This window comes from Fonsecaea multimorphosa, assembly GCF_000836435.1.
Source record: "Fonsecaea multimorphosa CBS 102226 unplaced genomic scaffold supercont1.39, whole genome shotgun sequence".
NCBI lineage: Eukaryota > Fungi > Ascomycota > Eurotiomycetes > Chaetothyriales > Herpotrichiellaceae > Fonsecaea > Fonsecaea multimorphosa.
The window spans coordinates 113,076-132,755 of NW_015971673.1; the positions used below are offsets into that span (position 1 = coordinate 113,076).

General features: G+C 50.5%; 9 protein-coding genes across 9 annotated transcripts; 3 read left to right on the forward strand and 6 right to left on the reverse strand.

Annotated features, from left to right (window-relative positions):
* Positions 1-327: 327 nt before the first annotated feature.
* On the reverse strand, positions 328-1,944 carry Z520_11469 (uncharacterized protein; the record flags this gene model as incomplete). The annotated part of the gene is made up of 1 exon (XM_016781958.1): positions 328-1,944. The coding sequence occupies one exon, from the start codon at positions 1,942-1,944 to the stop codon at positions 328-330; it is 1,617 nt and encodes a 538-aa protein (XP_016626929.1).
* A 682-nt stretch (positions 1,945-2,626) lies between these two features.
* Positions 2,627-4,401, reverse strand: Z520_11470 (uncharacterized protein; the record flags this gene model as incomplete). The annotated part of the gene is made up of 4 exons (XM_016781959.1): positions 2,627-3,165; positions 3,232-3,509; positions 3,569-4,289; positions 4,347-4,401. 4 exons carry the CDS (start codon positions 4,399-4,401, stop codon positions 2,627-2,629), a joined length of 1,593 nt encoding a protein of 530 aa, XP_016626930.1.
* Positions 4,402-5,774: 1,373 nt separating this feature from the next.
* Positions 5,775-8,141, forward strand: Z520_11471 (uncharacterized protein; the record flags this gene model as incomplete). Its single annotated transcript, XM_016781960.1, has 6 exons — positions 5,775-5,851; positions 5,906-6,020; positions 6,080-6,156; positions 6,204-6,317; positions 6,378-7,695; positions 7,749-8,141. The coding sequence occupies 6 exons, from the start codon at positions 5,775-5,777 to the stop codon at positions 8,139-8,141; spliced, it is 2,094 nt and encodes a 697-aa protein (XP_016626931.1).
* Positions 8,142-8,881: 740 nt separating this feature from the next.
* Z520_11472 (uncharacterized protein) lies at positions 8,882-10,786 on the forward strand (the record flags this gene model as incomplete). Its single annotated transcript, XM_016781961.1, has 3 exons — positions 8,882-9,165; positions 9,235-10,029; positions 10,093-10,786. The coding sequence occupies 3 exons, from the start codon at positions 8,882-8,884 to the stop codon at positions 10,784-10,786; spliced, it is 1,773 nt and encodes a 590-aa protein (XP_016626932.1).
* Positions 10,787-11,192: 406 nt separating this feature from the next.
* Z520_11473 (uncharacterized protein) lies at positions 11,193-13,121 on the reverse strand (the record flags this gene model as incomplete). The annotated part of the gene is made up of 4 exons (XM_016781962.1): positions 11,193-11,532; positions 11,592-11,732; positions 11,792-12,030; positions 12,162-13,121. 4 exons carry the CDS (start codon positions 13,119-13,121, stop codon positions 11,193-11,195), a joined length of 1,680 nt encoding a protein of 559 aa, XP_016626933.1.
* A 500-nt stretch (positions 13,122-13,621) lies between these two features.
* On the reverse strand, positions 13,622-14,902 carry Z520_11474 (uncharacterized protein; the record flags this gene model as incomplete). Its single annotated transcript, XM_016781963.1, has 1 exon — positions 13,622-14,902. One exon carries the CDS (start codon positions 14,900-14,902, stop codon positions 13,622-13,624), a length of 1,281 nt encoding a protein of 426 aa, XP_016626934.1.
* Positions 14,903-15,319: 417 nt separating this feature from the next.
* Z520_11475 (uncharacterized protein) lies at positions 15,320-16,348 on the reverse strand (the record flags this gene model as incomplete). The annotated part of the gene is made up of 1 exon (XM_016781964.1): positions 15,320-16,348. One exon carries the CDS (start codon positions 16,346-16,348, stop codon positions 15,320-15,322), a length of 1,029 nt encoding a protein of 342 aa, XP_016626935.1.
* A 294-nt stretch (positions 16,349-16,642) lies between these two features.
* On the reverse strand, positions 16,643-18,195 carry Z520_11476 (uncharacterized protein; the record flags this gene model as incomplete). Its single annotated transcript, XM_016781965.1, has 6 exons — positions 16,643-17,097; positions 17,147-17,236; positions 17,304-17,537; positions 17,600-17,777; positions 17,833-17,964; positions 18,019-18,195. 6 exons carry the CDS (start codon positions 18,193-18,195, stop codon positions 16,643-16,645), a joined length of 1,266 nt encoding a protein of 421 aa, XP_016626936.1.
* Positions 18,196-18,589: 394 nt separating this feature from the next.
* Z520_11477 (uncharacterized protein) lies at positions 18,590-19,664 on the forward strand (the record flags this gene model as incomplete). Its single annotated transcript, XM_016781966.1, has 4 exons — positions 18,590-18,683; positions 18,774-18,998; positions 19,073-19,334; positions 19,391-19,664. 4 exons carry the CDS (start codon positions 18,590-18,592, stop codon positions 19,662-19,664), a joined length of 855 nt encoding a protein of 284 aa, XP_016626937.1.
* Positions 19,665-19,680: the final 16 nt, after the last annotated feature.

A 19,680-nucleotide genomic window follows, 5' to 3' on the forward strand; every position in this document is an offset into this window, starting at 1 on the left:
AGATGTCCTGGGTTATTGCACCCAGATCACCTCTAAAAAGAACCGAAAGCCTGAAATCAAGGAAATGTTAGGCCTGTCTCACCCGTAGACTATCATCACTACCTCATTCTATATTGAAGGAATAGTCACAGTCTCCGCCGATCTACTTCTTTCAAACCGCCGTGCGTACTCATCCCGAATAGCTAGCGACAATTTACAGTGCATTCTTCGTCTTTCCTGCTATGCTTCACGGCTGCCCTAAGTAGCAAAATCGCTTTCGAGTACGATTACTGACGAAGTGGGAAAGAGCACAGGATGCCAGTATCCAGAGTCATGCTTCAAACTTCTCTAATCTTCAGCTATACGAAAGCCTTTGTAATCCTCTTGAATACAAGTGCTGAGCCGTTCCCTCAATGACTTGTACCCGCCCATGAAGAAAATGGTAGAGCCTTTCTTACCCTCGACATTGGTTCCTGAAATGAAGGACGATTTCGACGTCATATAAAGACTTCCCTTGCCCAACCTGACACATAGTTCGTTCCAGTCGCGCTCTGCTTGTGATTCTGCCTCCACTATAATCTTCTTGATGTCGCCGCCTTGATTTCGGCGCTTCTCCGCAGTAGCAATAAGACCAGTAATGAATTCCACGTAAGATTCGAGAGCCGGCGGTATATTCGAAATGATTGACTGTGGACCGCTTACCATGAACAGGTTAGGGAAATCGGATACCCCCACTCCAAAGTAGCTGGTCGGTCCATCCTTCCAATGTTGGTCCAGGGTGATACCATTTCGACCTGTAAATTTGATTTGCCGGTAACTGCCGTCAATGGCGTCAAATCCAGTCGCAAAAATGATCACATCCAGGTCATATCGGGTTCCATCTGCTAGCTCTAGTCCAGTCTGAGTGAGCTTCACAATTGGGTTGTCCTTGACCATCACAACATCAACGTTGTCACGGTTGAACTGTTCGAAATAGCCCGCGTCACAAATCGGCCTGCGATTCCAGATATCTGTCGGGGTTAATTTCTCCCTTTTGACAGGATCTTTGACGGTCTCGGCAATCTTCTTCCTGATAAACTCGCACGCCGTGATATTGGATGCTCTGTTGCTAACCAGGTCATTGAAAGTTCCACGGAGGAATCGGAGATTGTTCCCTAGATCCCATGCTTCTTGATATATTCTGTCCCGTTCCTCTGTAGAAACACCCATAGCAGAGATCTTCGGCTCGACAAACTCGCACGCAGTCGTGGTGCTCTGGACTTGCTTCCAGATTTCATCCCACTCCCGATTAATCATTGCCCGCTCCTCGGCTGTTACAGGTCGTCTTCCGGCTGGGACCGAGTACTGAGGGGTTCTCTGGAACGAGATCAAGGAACCCACATCTTGGGCGATATCGACGATGACCTGCACACCAGTGGATCCGTTGCCGACAACTCCAACGCGTTTACCCTTAAAGTCGTAGTGCTCGGGGAATCTAGCGGTATGATAGAGCTCCCCTTTATATGCGTCTTGTCCGGGAATACTTGGCCAATTGACTTGGGTGAAATGGCCAAGGGCAGTAATGAGGTAGCGTGCCTTGATGGACTTGCCGCCGGCATAAACAGTCCATGTGCCATCGCCTTCATTGAATTCGGCAGAAGTGACTTCCAGGTTGAACTCCATCTGTTTTCTCAAATTGTGGCGCTCCACGATGTGTGAGAGATACGCCACGATCTCATCCCTATACAGATAGTTGTCTGTGAACGGGTAGGTCATGAGATCCTCTTTGTCCCAGGAATAACGATATACGGTCGAGTGCGTGTCGCTCATCGCACCAGGATATCGATTCCACTGCCAGACACCTCCGACATCGACGCAACGATCGATCAACCTCACGTTCAAGCCCAATTTCAGTAGGCTATAAAGCTGATAAATTCCACCAAAGCCTGCGCCGACAATAAGCGCATCGTAGCTTTCAGCCGCCATGGCAGTGATGGTGGAATGATTTTCAGTGAGGAGCAAATTCACAACACTCTTGAGAAATGGTATTATTCTTTTCCCTGTGCTTATATATACTTTGTTTGGGCGACAATGGAAGACACACTGTTCGGCGTCCGGTCAACATACTGGAGCCGAAGAAGGCGTTCAGTAGAGATCGTTCGAAATCCTCAGATCATCTGATAAAGTGCATAAGAACCGAATAAGTGAAGGGGCAAGCATTGTTGTGGTCTGGAGGAACGCGGTCTTCGACTACAGCCCGGTTTGCCTTTTCGGAAAACCAGAGATTCGCGGACCGTCGGTCCGATCTGGCCAGGGCGCTTGGAAAACTAGGAGATGCGGACAGCTCTGTTGAAGACTCGCCATAGGCATCGAGGATGAGAAGCAATAAAAATCGAAAATTTGTAGTTCATTTCGCCCTTTATGACAAGCCTAGAGGGCAGCAGTGGAGCCATGCTATTCCATCGGCCTTCACGATGCACGCCCCATCGCTTGTGGGAGCAGCGCCGTGGCCCTATGGACGTTATTTTGACGGAGCACGACCAAGGAAGTACTCTCTGAAGCCCTGCCTACACTATACCTCACACCAGACGGCGAAGACTCCGTAATTGATGAAGGGGACAGACCGCTAGACATACAATCTTGTGGGTGCTGCGCCCGCCGCTATACGTCAATATCCTGTGCCTGGAGACTTTAAAAGCTCCGTAAATATGTGGCTGTATTCTGGGTCTGTGGGTGCCTCTCCTGATAGCGAAACTCCCTGAAGCCACTTTTGGTGGTATGCCTTGACGTTCTTCCAGTCTGACACAAGCTTTGCAAAGTGATTCCCTTTGTGATTATAGAGACCTGTAGGCGCCAGGCTCTGGAATTCGTTCAAACGAGAACACAACGTATCGATATATTTGTCTAACAATGCGGCCCGCCGGGAAGTGTCGCTTGTGGCCCAGCTCGGATTAGAGTTGAGAATGATGGAACACTTGGTAGAGAGCATGACAGTGAAATTGACCGAGCGCCAATCTAAACATGTCCAATCTGCCATAGTCTCGAGTGAAAAGTCGAGCACGTGGCTAAGATAGCTGGATGCCGAGGAGAAGCATTCGTAGATAATGGACACGCGGGTGAATGAGAGATGCTGTCCCTGCATGTGGCCGTAGAGGCCAACTTCGTGAATATAAGCACAGCCAATGTAGAACTGGCGGACGACGTAACCTATTGTGGGACCACCAGTCAGTTTCTCTCCTTCAAGATCGCAAAGTGAAGAGCACTGACCAAGACTCTGCACGCTTGGAGGAAGAGCTGCTTTCGAATCTTCCAGATGTCTAGATAGTGTATTAACAAAGACTTGCACTTGTTCGTCGTTGAAACCGCATGACTTCTCCTTTGAGCCGTGGTCGAATAGGTCGCTCGTCAGCTCTGTAATCTGCAGAGAACGCACTACATGCACGAGGGTTTCGTCTGAAGGATACTGCGAATCTGCCGCCAAGCTCGCAGCACATTCATCCAGGTATTGCTTGTTTATCAACCTTGAGGGCTTTCTATACCATAACAGGCAGCTTTGCAAGGGTTAGAAAATCTCGTTGGTTTTCCCCACGAAGGTGCATTGCTTGCTTACAAGATCGAAATGACGAATGCCCCAATGTAAGCTCTCTTTGCTTCCAAACTCCAGGAATTGGTATGATAATTCTGGCTTGCAGATGCAGGTTCTGCGGGGACCGGCTCACCAGGCGAAGCCAGAATCATTTCGTGCTGTGTGGGGTTCACAGATTTCTGAGGAATACCAAGCTCGGCGGCCATCGACACAACAAGCGCACCCAGCCTACAAGACTGAAATACTACCGGAGAAGCATACCAGTGGCACCTGTCAGGAGATGTATAAGTAGGATGTTCGAGTTTCGTTCTGGACATGGCACCATACCAAGCGAAATAAACAATCACTGCCTGAAACAGATCCAATGATCTCTCTGACTTCAGAAAATATCTGTCCCCTAGTTCTTTCACAAACTGTTGTTTCAATGAAGCCTGCCGCACAGGAGAAGCCCAGGAGGTCACGATAAAAATTGCCTGAGCCAGCATGGGGCGCTCTGCGATCAATGAGGCTGATGACCAAGTTTCTGGGATTAGAACGTAAGGGAAGTTGTTCTTCGACATGCGTCTGTAGGTACGGAGGAGCATTTCCTGTTCAACGGGTGGTACTTCGACAAGGGCCTCATCCACGTTTGATGGAGGGGAGTGAATATTCTGAGACTTTGATACACAGGGTTCATGGCGCGACTGCTTCAGTAGCGAGATTATCTCGGCGTAATTGTTCTCCAACAAATCAATTCTTCCTCGCACTGCAGGTCAAAGTTAGGTCAACGTCCAATTGGGTCCATCCAGAGATAGTATCATACTCCGGAGCTTTCGTTTCTTAGGTCGAGATTCTGGAATGCGACATTGCTTTCCCATTCTTGCGCACCTGTTTCAGTGACTATCGTCAGTAGCCGACGGGCAACCAGGCACAATCACGGCCGTGTTCCAGCAGGAGATACCTTTCGCAGATTCCATTCTGCTCACCGGTTGGTACGCAACGCATCTTTTTCTCTCTACACTCCGAGCAAGCCGGGTGTCTCCTGAGCTCAGACATCTCGGGCGCGATAAAGAACGGCCAAACAATCTTCAGGACGAAAGAAGCACCTCTGCACGGCAGCGTGTGTAGATGGTGTGCTTGGAGAAGAGTATCCGTGACCCCCATGCCATGCATCCCGATCTCTTCATCATTGTTTCGGCTCTAACAACACATAGGTCTACCAATAAGACGCTGGCTTCGGAATGCGGACCGCGATGCGTTCCGGAACGACATTGTACGATGCGATTAGAACTGGGGTTTAGTTTGTTGCTGCTCCTGCATTAAACGTGGAGTTAGAGGCCATGAGAGATCCGGGGTACATACAGTGACAATCCTACCCTGGGTTATAGTGGCTAGCTCATGCGTGCCTCGACGTGGCACTCTGAGGTCGGCATTTACTTCGCCTTCGGCTAGCCTCCCACGGTAGACATCTCGGCTTCTACCTGTGTTGCTCCTAGCCGATTTTGTAGTCCAGCAGTACAGAGGCCCTGAGTGCTTGATGAAAATGAGTCCATCCCGAAGTTCCAGACCACGGAAGATACTGCGTATGGTTCAGTGCTTTAGCACAGCTTAGGCTCCTGTGACAGTGGCGCCACCGCAATAAATAGCAATAAGACGAGAATTTACCAAAGAGAGCGCGAGATAGTTTTCCCCTGAAGAGACATAGGAAGTTGAATGTAAATAGTCTTTTTGGGTTTCTCAAACTGGACGAGGGCCAACCCAAACATCTCACCTCTAACTGCAACAAGTGCTACTGGCAACCCTGGGTTGTCCTCCCAAAGGCTCGTCAGTAAGCGAATCAGCGAATCCTCCATATGACGTCCTCCACACCCCCTCACCCCTTTCCCCTTTCCCCTCCCCCTTCCTCCGCCCTTCCCCCTCGCCTCCCCTTTTCGGGCGTAACGAGAGCCTGTGGGGTTCAAAGCAAGCACCCTCGGCTCCAGGTTGGCGAATCGACCGCCCCGGAAAAAGGACAACATATGGCCCCGAAGCCCCGAGATATTGCCTCCAGCTAGGACAGAAGCCCTGAGGTAGGCCACAGACTTAACTGGGTCGGGCGTAATTATTGCCATGCTCCTCAAGCAATTCTCGCTAACCAAATATCAACAAGCTTATCGACCTGGCAATGTTTAATGTCTGTTTCTTTAATACGTGTCTGAGCAGTGACACGGCTCCCCTGCTTAAGACCTACCGAAGCTCGCTATTATCCAGAATGATGACCAGTCCTGCCTCTAACACTGTCGACTACCGTCCGATTAGGCGGGTCAGACAAGCTTGTCTGAACTGCAGGTGGGTGATCATATTATTCAAGTTGCCAATGCCCCAAACTCAACTCCTGTACAGACGTCGCAAAGTTCGCTGCTCGGGTCAGCGCCCAACCTGTGCGTTTTGTCTGCGGCTCTCAGAAGAGTGCACGTATTCCAACGAGTTGACCAAAGCTACTGGCCAAACATCGAGCGTAGGTATCCAGTGAACGAGGCCATAAAAGAGAAGCAGACCTGATCGACGCCTGGTTAGACTCATCTCTCCAAAAGACTCTTGTCCCTCGAAGCCAAACTGGCCGAAGTCACTCAGGGTCTCCAACAAAAGACGACGTGAGTTGCAAGCTCATTCTAGAATGCGGCACTCACCTAATCTACAGGTCGAATGGAGGGCGACAGCATCATATCACCACCCCTGCTTCGCTAGGATCCAGCTCGGATGCATGGCCTCTGCTTCCGTCTCTGGAAGTTATAAGCCCTCCGAGCAGTGATAGGTACATAAAAGTGGCATTTTCTGGCAATTCCTGTGCCGAGATTCCCTGACGTGTCTACAGTTCAACCGAAATTCAAATACCTCTATCTGTTGTACAAACAGCAATTAACCAGTACTTCATCCATTGCCACAATCATCCACTGTCACTGTTCGACGAGCAGAGGTTTCGTCAACGGTGGGAACATGGTGTGATACCACAATATCTGCTCCTGGTCCTCATAGCATCGGCCTTGAGATTTTCGGGCAATTCATTCCCCCAAGACAAACAGGATGAACTCATCCGCAGCTACAGCAGACGTTCTTGGACTCAGATGGTGAATCGCTGGATGAATCAAGATGTTGAAGAAAATCCCAAAGTGGTACAAGCCGTGCTCCTTCATTGTCTGATAGATATTGCCGGTAAGGGCGCAAACCCTTTGGACGTGTACGAAAGATACCTTGCTGATACGACACTGATGGGAATAGACGGCCAGAACTATCGCGCGTCTGTCAAGATTGCACTTGCCGTTCGAATTAGCCAAGAGCTCCGATTGATGCTCGAGCCAGATCCCAGACTCGACCCCGCCGAGCAAGAGGAACAAAGGCGCATCTTTTGGTCGGCCTACGTCTTGGACAAGTTCATTACTTGCAAAAGAACACGACCATCGGCCATCTCCGATGACGATTGTAAAGTTCGTCTTCCTAGGGATGGCTACGATCTGCTTCATGGAGAGTTGCTGGAAAAGGAATATGCCCTAGACCAGCTCAAACTAATTTCAACTCTCGAGGCGTCTCATCTCAGCCCCTTTGCAGTGTTGGTCTTGATATCATCCACTCTGGGTCAGTGTGCCAACTATAGCCTGCACGAATGTAGCTGCGGCTCGAACCTACCACCCTGGGATTCATCATCTACATTCTCAGCCATCAGCTCCAGCCTAATGGTGTTCGAGTCTGTCTTTAGTCTCGACGAATCGTTTGCAGCTATGTCCTTGAGACACTCAAGCGTCGACGGAGTGATGGATCCCCGGATGGCAGGACAGCTAATTTTGTCACGCGCCATCTTTCACTTGTGCAATATCCTGCTCTATCATCCGCTCCTTTTATTGCGCCGAGCTCATTCTCTGAAGGAACGGGTTCCAGAGAGCTTTCTGCGACGAACAAATCAAATGTTGCGCGAGCATGCGGTCGCCCTGACGACCCTACTGCGGGATTCCTTTCATGCAGGACATCGTGGATCGAATGTGATGATAGCGTATTGTGCTTTTATGGCTGGTGTCACACACTGTCTCCATATTGCTTCTGGAGTATCGGACGTTGTGGACGACTTTGCAGAGCTTGCCGACTTCAGCATGACTTTGCTAAGCGAGCTAGCAAGCAAATGGCCTATAGCAGCCTCTATGGTTTGTCACGAATCCTCCCTGGCCCTTTCAATGATAACTGACAATCGTTCCAGCTTCAAAATCTCCGAGCTCTTCATAAAGATAGTCTACATCATAACGACCCTGCAATCCCTCCAGTCGACTTTCGCGACCTCGACAAGCGCTTTGTCGACCGCAACTTGAGATTGATGGACCAGGGACTTGCTGTTGAACCGTCAGGCAAATATCTTCCGTCTCAGTCAGTTTGTCAGAGATATGAAAACTCCCACAGTGACGCCTTAGACGAATACTCTCCAGAATTTACGTTGTCGTTCGAAAATGCTACGCTCCCAGCGCTAGATGCAGACATAGATGGGTTGCCGAGCAGTGGGGGAAATGAACAGTATGGATCTGCATTGGTTTCTTTTGACACGTCACCTCTGGCATCATTCTTGATGGCACAGGGTATGGAGACCGTGGAGGACTAAGCCGAACCGACCGCCTCGTCTAGCTAGCTAGATGGAACATGCACTCCATGGTCAGAACGGTCAACACAATTAGGCAAGTATGGCTAGCGTTCATCCATCTTAACTCAAGTTTGCACTGACAACACTATGTACAGCTGTGCCTTCTGGATTAGGACGAAACATCAGAGCGCTTCTCATCGTTGAAATGCCGCTGTTAATTGCCATTGCAGATCCATATCCGATTAATGGATGGTACCCGGCCCATAAGACTGAAGGTCACTTCATCCGCCGATAACTCAGGCCATGTCTATCAATATGACGATCTCACCTCAGAAATTCCATTTCCGGAAAGTCCGGCCCGCTTCCGAGATGTCCCTTTAATCACTAGCAGTTAGACGTATCACTGTCTAATCGGTCCGTCTGAATCTATGATGTGGTGGACAGTTGGGTTAGACCTCTGCCTTATGCCACTCCCCGTTCGAGCCCACGGTGGCATGATCGTCGAATCGGTGCTTCCGTGGAGCGGTCATCAATTTCGGCGAAGCTTCGTAACCCGTGCTTCAGCATTGTCAGATTGAGATACGAAAGCACAAGTTGATTAAAAGTGGAGTAAAGGTTGCACATATAGTGCTTATATCTACGTTAACCAGAAGCCACACGACAGGCTTAGGAAGAGGGAATCGAGAAGACATCTTTGTGCACACTTCCTTTCTTATCCTATCTAGAACCACCCGAGCACTGCAAACAAGCCGACCAGTACAATGGCTGCCGAGGCGACGAAACACTGGCAGCAAGTAGTCAAGGAGAGAGGTACAGATTCAACAGGGCCAACAAAAGCTTACCACTACCATGATCTAGCGTATGCTTTGTCGCAAGTCCCTATGGGCAAGCCACGCAAATTGAAAGTGATTGTCGCAGGAGCAGGCATCAGCGGCCTGTGTTTTGCCCACGAAGTGCAGTCTGGGTCAATCCAAGCGGTGGACTTGACGATCTACGAAAAGAACTCATCTGTCGGAGGCACATGGTTTGAAAACAGGTATCCGGGGTGCGTGAAAAGCGTTCCGATCACAGTTCTCGACGAAACAAGCTACTAACCTTTATGACACCCCAATAGATGCGCCTGTGATATCCCCATTCACAACTATCAGTTCTCATGGGCCCCCTATCCTTATTTCAGCTCATATTATGCCGGCTCCGGGGAGATTCGTAACTATCTAGAGAGAGTTGCAGACCAGTTCGAGTTGCGCCAACACATTAAGACTTCGCACAAGATTGTTGGAGCAATGTGGCAGCCAGATCGACAAAGATGGCACGTTACTGTTCGTCGTACTGACGGACGAGATCTTGTGGTATCCAGCCGAACGGAGGCTGATACCGAGGCTGGAGAGACGTTTGTCGAAGAATGCGATATCTTTGTAAATGCGTGTGGCTATGTTAATGACTGGAGGTGGCCCTCCATCCCTGGGAGACTCGAATTCGAAGGCAAAATGTATCATTCAGCGGCTTGGGACCCGAAGGCGGATCTGATTGATCAAACCGTGGCGTTGATCGGGAATGGCAGCAGTGGCATCCAGATTCTTCCGTCCATCATCGACAAGGCCAAGAAGGTTTACGTTTTCATCCGCAGTCCAACCTGGATCACCGCTGGCTTTGCTTCCAAATTCGCTGGACCTGGCGGATCCAATGTGATTTTCAGCGAAGAACAAAAGAAGCATTGGGCAGACAATCCTGAAGCGTACCTTGCATATCGCAAAGAGGTTGAGATGGAGCTGAATTCACGCTTCCGTCTTTACATCAAGGACACAGAGGACCAAAAGAATGCACAAAAGTTTTCCACCAAGGCAATGGTGGACAAGTTGTCGCAGAAGCCGGAGCTAGCAAAGCTCCTCTTGCCCGACTTTGCTGTAGGGTGCGTCTTACAACATTGGCTTGCTTCTTTGGAGAATGGTATGCTGACCTAGCTTTCCAACAGATGCCGTCGTCCTACTCCGGGCAATGGGTATCTAGAAGCTCTTTGCTCTGACAAATGCGAAGTGATCTGGGGCGAAATCGACAGGTTCACTCCCACTGGCCTCCGCTCTGCATCTTCCGGTGAAGAAGTCACCGTAGACACCATCATTTGCGCCACGGGCTTTGACATCAGCTTCTCCCCTCGATACCCGATTATCGGTCGTAACGGTGTCAACCTTCAGGACAAATGGGACAAGAGTCCAGAAAGCTACCTGTCCGTCCTCGCAGAGGATATGCCCAACTATTTCGTGTACTTGGGTCCCGCAAGTCCGATCGGCCACGGAAGTTTGGTTGGGTCGGTAGAAATCATCACCAGCTACATTGGAGACCTGATTAAGAAGCTCCAACAAGAAAACTATAGTTCCTTCTGCCTTAAGCCTGGCCTCGCAGCGGCTTGGAAGAATCACTGTTTGGCTTGGCTGGAGAAGACGGCATGGAATTCTCCTTGTGTGAGCACTTATAAAAATGGTACGAAGGACGGGAGCCTGGTGTCCTTGCACGGTGGTTCTCGACTCCACTATTTCTCTTTGTTGAGAAGAAAACGGTACGAGGATATAGACTGGACCAGCCTGTGCTCGGACCTGCCTTTTGCCTGGCTTAACAATGGTTTCACCGTGGAGGAAACTGATGACAGAGAGAAGTCGGACCTGACGTGAGTATTTGCTGCTTTCCCTTTACAAAACGCTGTGAACTGACTAGTATCTGATAAAAGATGGTATCTTAACCCGGTGGGCAAGCACGCCATATTGCAGCCTCCGAAGGCGACTAGTGGAGAAAATGGTGCCAGCGGAGATAATGGGCATGTGTAGAAGGGACGTTTTCACTGCAGTGTTGATATCAGAAGCCGAGTTGGCGAAAGAGGAACACATCTAAATATATTATGAGACTACAGATTGCGATGATTAGTGCTCTGTATTGTTTGTTGATAGAAATAGCAATGTCATCATGGAACAGGGAACATGGTATCGTATCTGATAAAGGTTCAGTAATAGGTAATTTTCCTCTGTACCTCTTCTTTATTGCTGTTTTTATGCGGCAAACATTGTCTATGAGCGATTTTCTCTATAGTCTTGGTGTTCCCATCTCCGCGCGCGGCCTACTCCATGCCTTGAGCTCTCGTCTCAGCACTTTGCCGGTAGTGTTCTTTGGCAGTTCGCGAAGAATGACGACGCCTCCACGTAGCTTCTTGTACGAACTGACCTTGGAGTCAACGAATTCAGCGATAGACTTCGTAAACCTCTCTTTTTCTGCGGGGTCCAGGCCAAGCTTGTTTTTCAATGTGACAAAACCCCGAGGCACTTCTGTGGCCTCGTCGTCGTGCCAGGTACCAATAACCACTGCCTCGTCGACAAGAGGATGGCGGAGGAGGATTCTCTCTAGCTCTGAGGGAGATACTTGAAACCTGGAACGGTTGGCAGAGGCGTTCTCTGAATATTACTCGGAGTGTCGAAGCAAACATACCCTTTGTATTTGATAACATCCTTGATTCGATCATAGACAAACAGGAAACCATCATTGTCGATGTATCCCAGATCGCCTGTCCTGTACCATCCGTCTTCGAAATAGTCTTTCACAATGCCACCTCCAGCCTGTTTATATCCCCTACGTCTCTCAGGTTAGCAAGTTGGAGGTTCTCCAAATGGCAAAGGGATTGTGGATACATCATGACATTTGGCCCGCGACACGTAATCTCTCCTGGACCTCTGGCACCGACATCCTTACCATCCTCATCCAGAAATCGTATCTCCGTATTGGCGATCGGTGTTCCGGCAGCTGTCAGCGGGAGCTTTACATCTCGCACGCCACTGTGAATGCTGGGCCCAGATAGCTCTGTGCACCCATATGCTGCAGCTAGGTTTAGTATGAATTTGCCCGAAGCCATCTCCAACAGTGGTACATACTTTGACACAGAGCCACCCGGGGAAACACCTGCTTGAGCTTTGTGGCGAGGTCGGGCTGGTATCAAAGAAACCACAATCAGTCCATCCTAAATTTCAATCATCTTGGCCGAATCTGAGGAATTCGACTCACATGCAACGGCGCAGCGGAGCAGCTGAAGTATTCCAGACATGGGTACCGGTATTGCTTCACCACCGGGTTCTCTGCCAACATTTTTGCGACAGGAGGAACCAGTCTTGCCAATGTGGCCTTACGGTCTTGCATCAGCTGACAATACCGGCGCAAGTCAAAACGTGGCATGAGGCACACGAAGGCTCCAACCCAGACGCACGTCGTGAATACCGCGTATAGTGCATAGACATGGGAGAGTGGAGGGAAAAAAACCTCTCTTTGACTACCTCTCCAGTTGTCTGGATTGTCCGAGCGTAGTTGATTGCACATGGCGACAAGATTGTAATGCGAGAGCATCACAGCCTTCGGAGAGCCCGTGGTGCCGCTTGAAAGAAGAACAGCAGCACAAATTTCGTCACTTCTCTGTCCGTCAAGGCTCCAAGGACCCTCCTCCCGGGAAGGCTCACCAATGGTGCTCACGGAGCTGGAGCCCATTGGTAGTTCGGGCCACTCCGTACTTTTTGGTCCAATGGTGTAAACTTGCAAGGGCCGTTTCTGGTCATGTGTGGAAATTTTCAAAACTTCTGGCAACTTTTGAAAAAGTGTTTCATCGATGACTATGAAAGTTGGCTCGACCATATCGACGGCGTGGCGAATTTCATCGACAGTCAACGCGTTGTTGATCAGACTGACGACTCCCCCTGCCCACCAGACCGCGTGAGCTGTTAAAATGCAATCGATCCGGCTTGAAGAGAGAATGGACACAATCTGCCCTGGTTGGAGTCCGACCACATTGCGGAGCAGTTGAGCGGTTGTGCGTATCTGATAGTGAAAAGATCCATAAGTGACTGTTTTCCCGGAAATTGCTTCCTCAAAGATGGTTTTCTCGGGCGCTGTATTCTCGATATTGTGTTGCATAAGCTGTGAGATGGTGATGTGTCTTGGGATCTCGACCCAGCACGGCGAACGGTAAACGGACATTTGGAGGACCAAAGCGGATGTCTCGTGGTGCCTGTCGTTGCAATGCACCGTCCATTTTTGCGACCCTTTTGACAGAGAGAAGATGTCCTAGGCAGACATCATGGAGGTGCTTGATCCGATGCGCGTGCAGAGATACCAGGCAGGTGGTTGACTTCGGCAGATGTTTTGTCTTTGCTTGGGCTTGTCAGGTCCGCGGAACAGGGGATCGACGCACAGGCCGACCCGGTCGGAGCGTAGATTCCGAACTCCCAACATGCCCCTGACTCATGAACGGTGGCTCCTGTCTTGTGCATGGTATCGACGAAGGCAAGAAGTCTCGAAGTTTATTGGAACTGGAAACGAGCACCGTGACGTCTAAGAACTCCTACGTCCGCTCCTCTGTCAAATCCGAGCTACGATGCACCTGCCGTTAGATCACGATACATGTGGGATATTATAGTTCTGAAGTCTTGCCTGCAACCGAATGGCGAGTTTGATTACCTATTGTTCGTGAGCTCTCCTCATGAAGCTGCTCGAGTTCTAGCAAAAGTAACCTTTCCAAACCTCTCCTCCATCGTTGTTCTCCATAAGGACGCCAAGTCGAGACTTTGCGGATCGCCCGGGGGAAGTAGTTGACTTGCGTACATACCACATATCTCTTCGCCAGGGTTAACCCACCAAAATAAGTTCGGCAGGCCGCTCCATGACAGAGTCCATTGCTTCTCCCCCTGCTTTTTGTTGAGCAGACCTAAGAGGCTATATTGATACTCGATAGCACCACCACTGCCGTTAGGATGATCTGGATCAGGCGCCGGGAGGCCACCGGAGAACATTCGCCTCGCTCGATGCGTCGCAAGCACCTTCAACAGGCTCTTTTGAGCATCCATGCCAACCTTTCCCTCGACCAGTTCTGGCTCAAACACATATTTGTCGATTGTAGATGGTTGGAGCAGTTTTCCGTCGTTACAGAGCAAAGAGGTGAGGACTTTGATGTATTCCGCGGGAGTAATATAAAGCGCTCCACCTCCCCATTCGTCTTTAGGGTTCAACGGGTATAAGGGCTCAGCAGGCATGAGTTTCCCCTGGTCGCGTTGTGTCATCCACACCCATCGCGCAGCTAGTTCGGCTGGGCTCAGGCGCAATTCCCGCTGGCGGAAGGCGGCGTCTTTGATGCCCAGAGGTTGCCAGATATGCTTTTCTGCGTATGCACCCAGACCTGGTTCTTCTGTTAAGCGTGCAACTACCACACCCGCCCAGTCGAGCCCGGGAGAGTAGGTCCATTGAGTACCAGGTTCGGCGATGAGAGGCGTGTTGTACAGCTCAAGAATGTTTCCATGGTAGTCGGCCACGTTCTTCCCACTGACCTCCCACCACCTTGCAATGTCCGGGTGGATGAAGTGGTTAGCCAAGCCGGATGTGTGAGTCAACAAATGCCGGAAAAGAATTGGCCGAGTAGATTTTTGAAGTATGGGTTTGTCATCCTCGCCGAAACCGAGCAGGATATCAGGGTGTGCCAGTTCAGGACAGACTTTACCAACGTCATCGTCCAGTGAAATGAGGCCTTGCTCCACAACCTGGAGAGCGCAAATGGCAGCTATCAGTTTGGTGCAGCTGGCGACCCAATAGATTGAATCCGGAGTAAGGGGCCTGGCCTTGGATGCGTCTACCGATGTTTTCCCAACGGCCTGCTGATATACTCGTTTCCCGGTCTTGTCATTGGCGAGAAGGACAAGGCCAGGGAATGCCCGAGCGGGTGACTCAGGTTCACAGAGAGACTTGAGCCGATCTTCAAAGGCTGACATGGTTGTTCTGTCGGTGTCAAAGAAATTAAGTCGTACTGTTCTGCTTACTTTCAGAACTGCAGAGATCATCCTAGATACTTTTCTAGTACACTGATGTGGCAAGTCACTGATTGCAGAGCGCACGGCTCTCGCAGTGAAAGGACAGAAGGTCGATGATTCCGGCCCGTGACCTCGGAACCTCTGGCTTTCCGTCCAACAGCGGGTGCTACTCAGCGCGTTCGGGTGGCCGAAAGGGGCTAGCAAGTGTAAAGACCCACATACCGGGAGACCCACCATTCAAAAGGTTCGGGCTCCCTCTACTGAACCGACACCACCGATGTTTTCCAGTCGGAACTCGATTCATACACAGGATCTACCTGTGCTATTTCTTGGAGATGTCTCCCTCTGTATCGACCTGCAAGTAACTATTGAACGGGCTCAAAAGATAGCAGTTCCGTTGACGGGACTGGCAACCCCACCAGGGGTATTCAGGGGCGAGGAGGAAAAGAAGAAGGTCCAGCGACGATTCTTCTGAGCTAGCCGACTCATTTTCTCCAAATCCAAGAGTTCTCCAAGCGGCATTCCCCAAAGAGCGATGATATACTCGTGCAGCAAATATCTCTCTGGGCTCGGCCACCTCTGGAAGCCAGGCGCGTCTCCTGCAACAGCCGCAAAATAACAGTCATGAAGCCAATCGAGGATAGCAGGCTCTTGTTTTACCCCGGCCGATGTCCTTTGGTTGGGAGCCCTCGCGCTCAGAGCTTTGTTTTCAGCTGCATTTCTCTCATTATAGTCTTGTGTCCATCCTGCGCGAATGAAGAGAACGTCGCCAATCTTGATGTCCCCTCCCTGGGCCTCAGGCCGAATATCCAAGCCTTGGTACTTGCCACATGCCACTAGATCATCGTAGGATATGGCATAAGCAGCGGTGTTGTCGTGCCTTGGGATTCCTTGAGCGTCGGTATAGGCACGATAGTCCAACAGCACTCCTCTTCCGCTGAATCCGTGCTCAGACCAGTAGTGGATTGAGCATCGGTCCGTGGCGTTCGGCCCCTGGATAATGTCCTCGTCCTTGGTGTTGTTGTAGAATGTTCCCGAAGCGATGTGGGCAAAATGTCTGAAGCCATCCCACTGTGTGCTTGACTGAGTATTAAATGTTATTTCATCATCGTAGGCGACGCCTGGTCGCCATTGTTTGATGGTGTGGAGGAAGCTGGCTCGGGCGAACGCGGGCTCACGAGGCACATTCAAGGGCAGGTCGACGCGGGCGAGTTCTCCTGTTCTGATCTCCGATGCTGCCGCCTTGACCCTTGCTGGCGTCAGAAGATTCAAACGACCAGCAAAGTCATCCTTTCCCCATACCCACGCAGCCTCGGGTGGATGGCCAGGGTGGCTAGGTAGGTCTTTCCGTAGAGGAAATGTTGTACTTTCGGGATTCCAAGGCAACGAGAGTGGGTCTTGAGCCATTTTTGCTCTGCGAACACTTTACTCGAAGGTCCAGGAGTCTCGGTATGCCAGGCTTTTGTAGATTTCATAGTACGCAAAATCCCATAGGCAAGTATATCGGACCGCGAATCGGCAGGGTGCGAAGTTTTGGACGGTCCGTGTCACACCCGTTGGCTGCGAGTTTTGTCGTGCTGATTTCGGCTTTCTGAGCTCAGGTCCGAGTACAATCGAAGAGGTGTGGAAGGTATTTCCATGATTGGGTGAACTAGAACCCCAATTGTGCAGGGAAATGCCCTAACTAGTTCACCTATACCGCTACAACCTGGCGAGTTTCCTGCTTTGTTTGACAATCATATCCAGCAGAATCTCTTCACTGCCACCACTGACAACCAGAACCCTCACGTCACGGCTGATTTGCTCTACCCGTCCGCCTTGACCTCCTCGTGAATAACCTAATCCCCCAAAGACTTGCTGACACTCTCTAGAAATCCTTTCTAGATTGTGCGCCGCCTGCACTTTGAGCATTGCTGCGAATGGGCTGAAGTCGAGGGGAGTCATTCGCACTGATCGGAAAACCAACTCCTCGGCAAATGCTTGCGTTGACTCTAGCATACTTGATATACGTGCAAACTTTTGACGAATTACCTGGTTTTCAAACAAGGGACGGCCAAAGGTCTCGCGCTTAAGTGCATATCTGTAGGCATCTTCGTAGGCGATGCGGCCCAGTCGAATAGCTGTTATCCCCACCCATAAGCGTTCGTGGGTGAAAGCTAGCTAGATATCAGCAGCAGAACATACTTGTACGCGTGGAATGCTCACTTGACATGATAATTTCAAAGCCTTGTCCTTCCTTGCCCATCAAATTCTCCGCGGGAACGAGAACGTCGTCGAATTCGATATACGCCGAGCCTAAGGAGAAGACTTTTCAGCACACGGTCGACAAATGCATTGGTCAGGAGATGATTCATGCACTTACCGCTCGAACTGACACCAGAGTTCAAGAGCTTCCTCGTAGAGATACCTGGTAGATTCAAAGGAACAATGAATACCGATAGACCCTTCGGGCCAGCAGGACCAGACCTCGCAGCGACCAGAGCATGAGTTGCCCACAGGCCTTGCGTGACCCATTTCTTCTCTCCGTTGAGCACCCATGATTTGCCGTTTCCTGATTTGGTCGCTGTCGTGGTGAGTCCACCAACGTCGGAGCCAGCTGCACGACGTCAGCTGCCTCTGAGCTCATGAAGATGTCCAGTTAAATGTGCTCCGCCATACCCTGGGGCTCTGTCACGCAAAGCGCATGACGCTGGTGTCCTCGCAGCAGAGGAGCCAAGTACCTTTCCTTCTGCTCTTCACTTCCGTAGCGATCAAGAGGAGGACCACCTACTGTGGCACCGCCATTGATGCCCCAGACAGTCCCGAGACAGCCACACCTGGCCATTTCATCGACGAGCTAGGTACCGGTCAGGTGGCTCAAGATTAATAAGCAGCGGAGTAGAGACACCCACGACGGCATCGTGAAACTCATCCCACTCATCAAGTCTAATACCGGCGGGCAATTCTATGCCTCTAGCAAGTTCTTTGGGGATGGGAAACACGGAAGCGGCCAGAAAACCAAGAGATGCGTGCCGCTTGAACGCCTGCAGGGGTCATGTCAGGCTTGGTTCACCAACTTTGGAGAGGTATGCTCGAACTTCTTCAGGAATAAAACCTTGTTTCTCCCACTCTTCCACGCTCGGTGCCACTTCACGGTCAACATATTCACGGATAAACCGCTGCAGACGGCGATGACTTTCTCGAAAGTAAGGATGATCTGGCCGGGAGTGCCATGAAGGATCAGCGAAGGGAATTTGGGAACTCGAAATAGCCATCTTTTTCGCCTTAGTGCCTCCCAGCTGCGTGTAGCAAGGAGAGCATGTTCAGGTGGTTATATGCTGCCAATAAACGTACGCGCTGCTGAGGTTAACTTCTTTGCTTTGTGGCCCGGAACCCGCCTGAGCAAAAGATTCCGTTTCCGACGCCCGCGGTCATTGCTTCGGCATCGACATCGCGAGGGACCACTGAAACTGGAGCCGATGGTGACTTTCTGTGGACTGCCGATGTCAGAGCCGAAGGCTCATTTTATCACCATTGCACTAACAGGCCTGTTGAAGTGTCAAGGTCTGAGCTTCTTCTTCGCCACGACGAGTCTATCATCCACGCTCGAAAGTGTTCTTTCTCTTCTATTACTGAACACACATCAATCAACTTGATCTTCTTGCTCCCATGGCTAGCGAGCGGCTAAGCCAGATTGAACGTCATCTGGCGGACCCCAGTCGGATTGATGACCAGGTGGTCCTCATCACAGGCGCTGGCCAGGGTGGGAACCCCTTTGTTCTGACCTTGAGGAATTCGAGGCTCTGCAATTAGGGGCTGACTTGATTTGGACTCCAGTTGACTGTTACCCTAGGTATCGGCCGGTCAGCTGCCCTTCTCCTCGCCTCGAAGGGTGCCAAAATTGGAATCAACGACCTGGACAGGGATAAAGCACAAGAAGTTGTCAACGAAATCCTAGCAAAGGGTGGGCAAGCCGAGTGTTATCCAGGCGATGTCCTCGATCCTTTGTTTCCAGGGAGCTTCGTGGCAGCGATCTTGAAAAAATGGGGCAAGATCAATTGTTTGATTAATAACGCAGGTACTTCTACCAATTTTGGCTCCGAAGATGTGTAACCTGACATGCGAGCTAACTTACACTGCGTTTCGCAATAGGCTTTTGTCACGACGGTGCAATCCACAAGATGGCAGACGAGAAGTTCGACATCATCATGAAGGTACACAACTACACGCCATTCCGAATGATCCGAGCACTTTCCACGCACTGGATGGATCCTGCCAATCTCGACATGGCCAAATCCATTGTCAATGTTTCCTCGACATCGGGCCTTCATGGGTCGATGGGGCAAATCAACTACGCCACGGCCAAGGCGGGAATTGTAGGGTTGACTAAAACGGTGGCATCGGAATGGGGACGGTAAGTGGCCCTGCCATAGAGTCCAGGTTAGCCTCTGAACTGAATCTCTCCCAAAGGTATAACGTTCGTTGTAACGCGATTGCCTTTGGCTGGGTCGACACTCGGATCACAAGACCTCCTTCTGGGTCGACTAGCCTCGTCGTGGATGGACAGAAGATTCAACTTGGAATCCCTCTGAACGCAAAAAGATGGCGTGACACTTCCGATATACCATTGGGGAGACCCGGCACTGCTGATGAGGCCGCCTGTGTTATGCTTTTTCTGGTCAGCCCTTTGTCTTCTTATATTACAGGTACTTGCATAGAATGCACGGGTGGAAGGTTCATGTAATACGCAGTGAAGAATG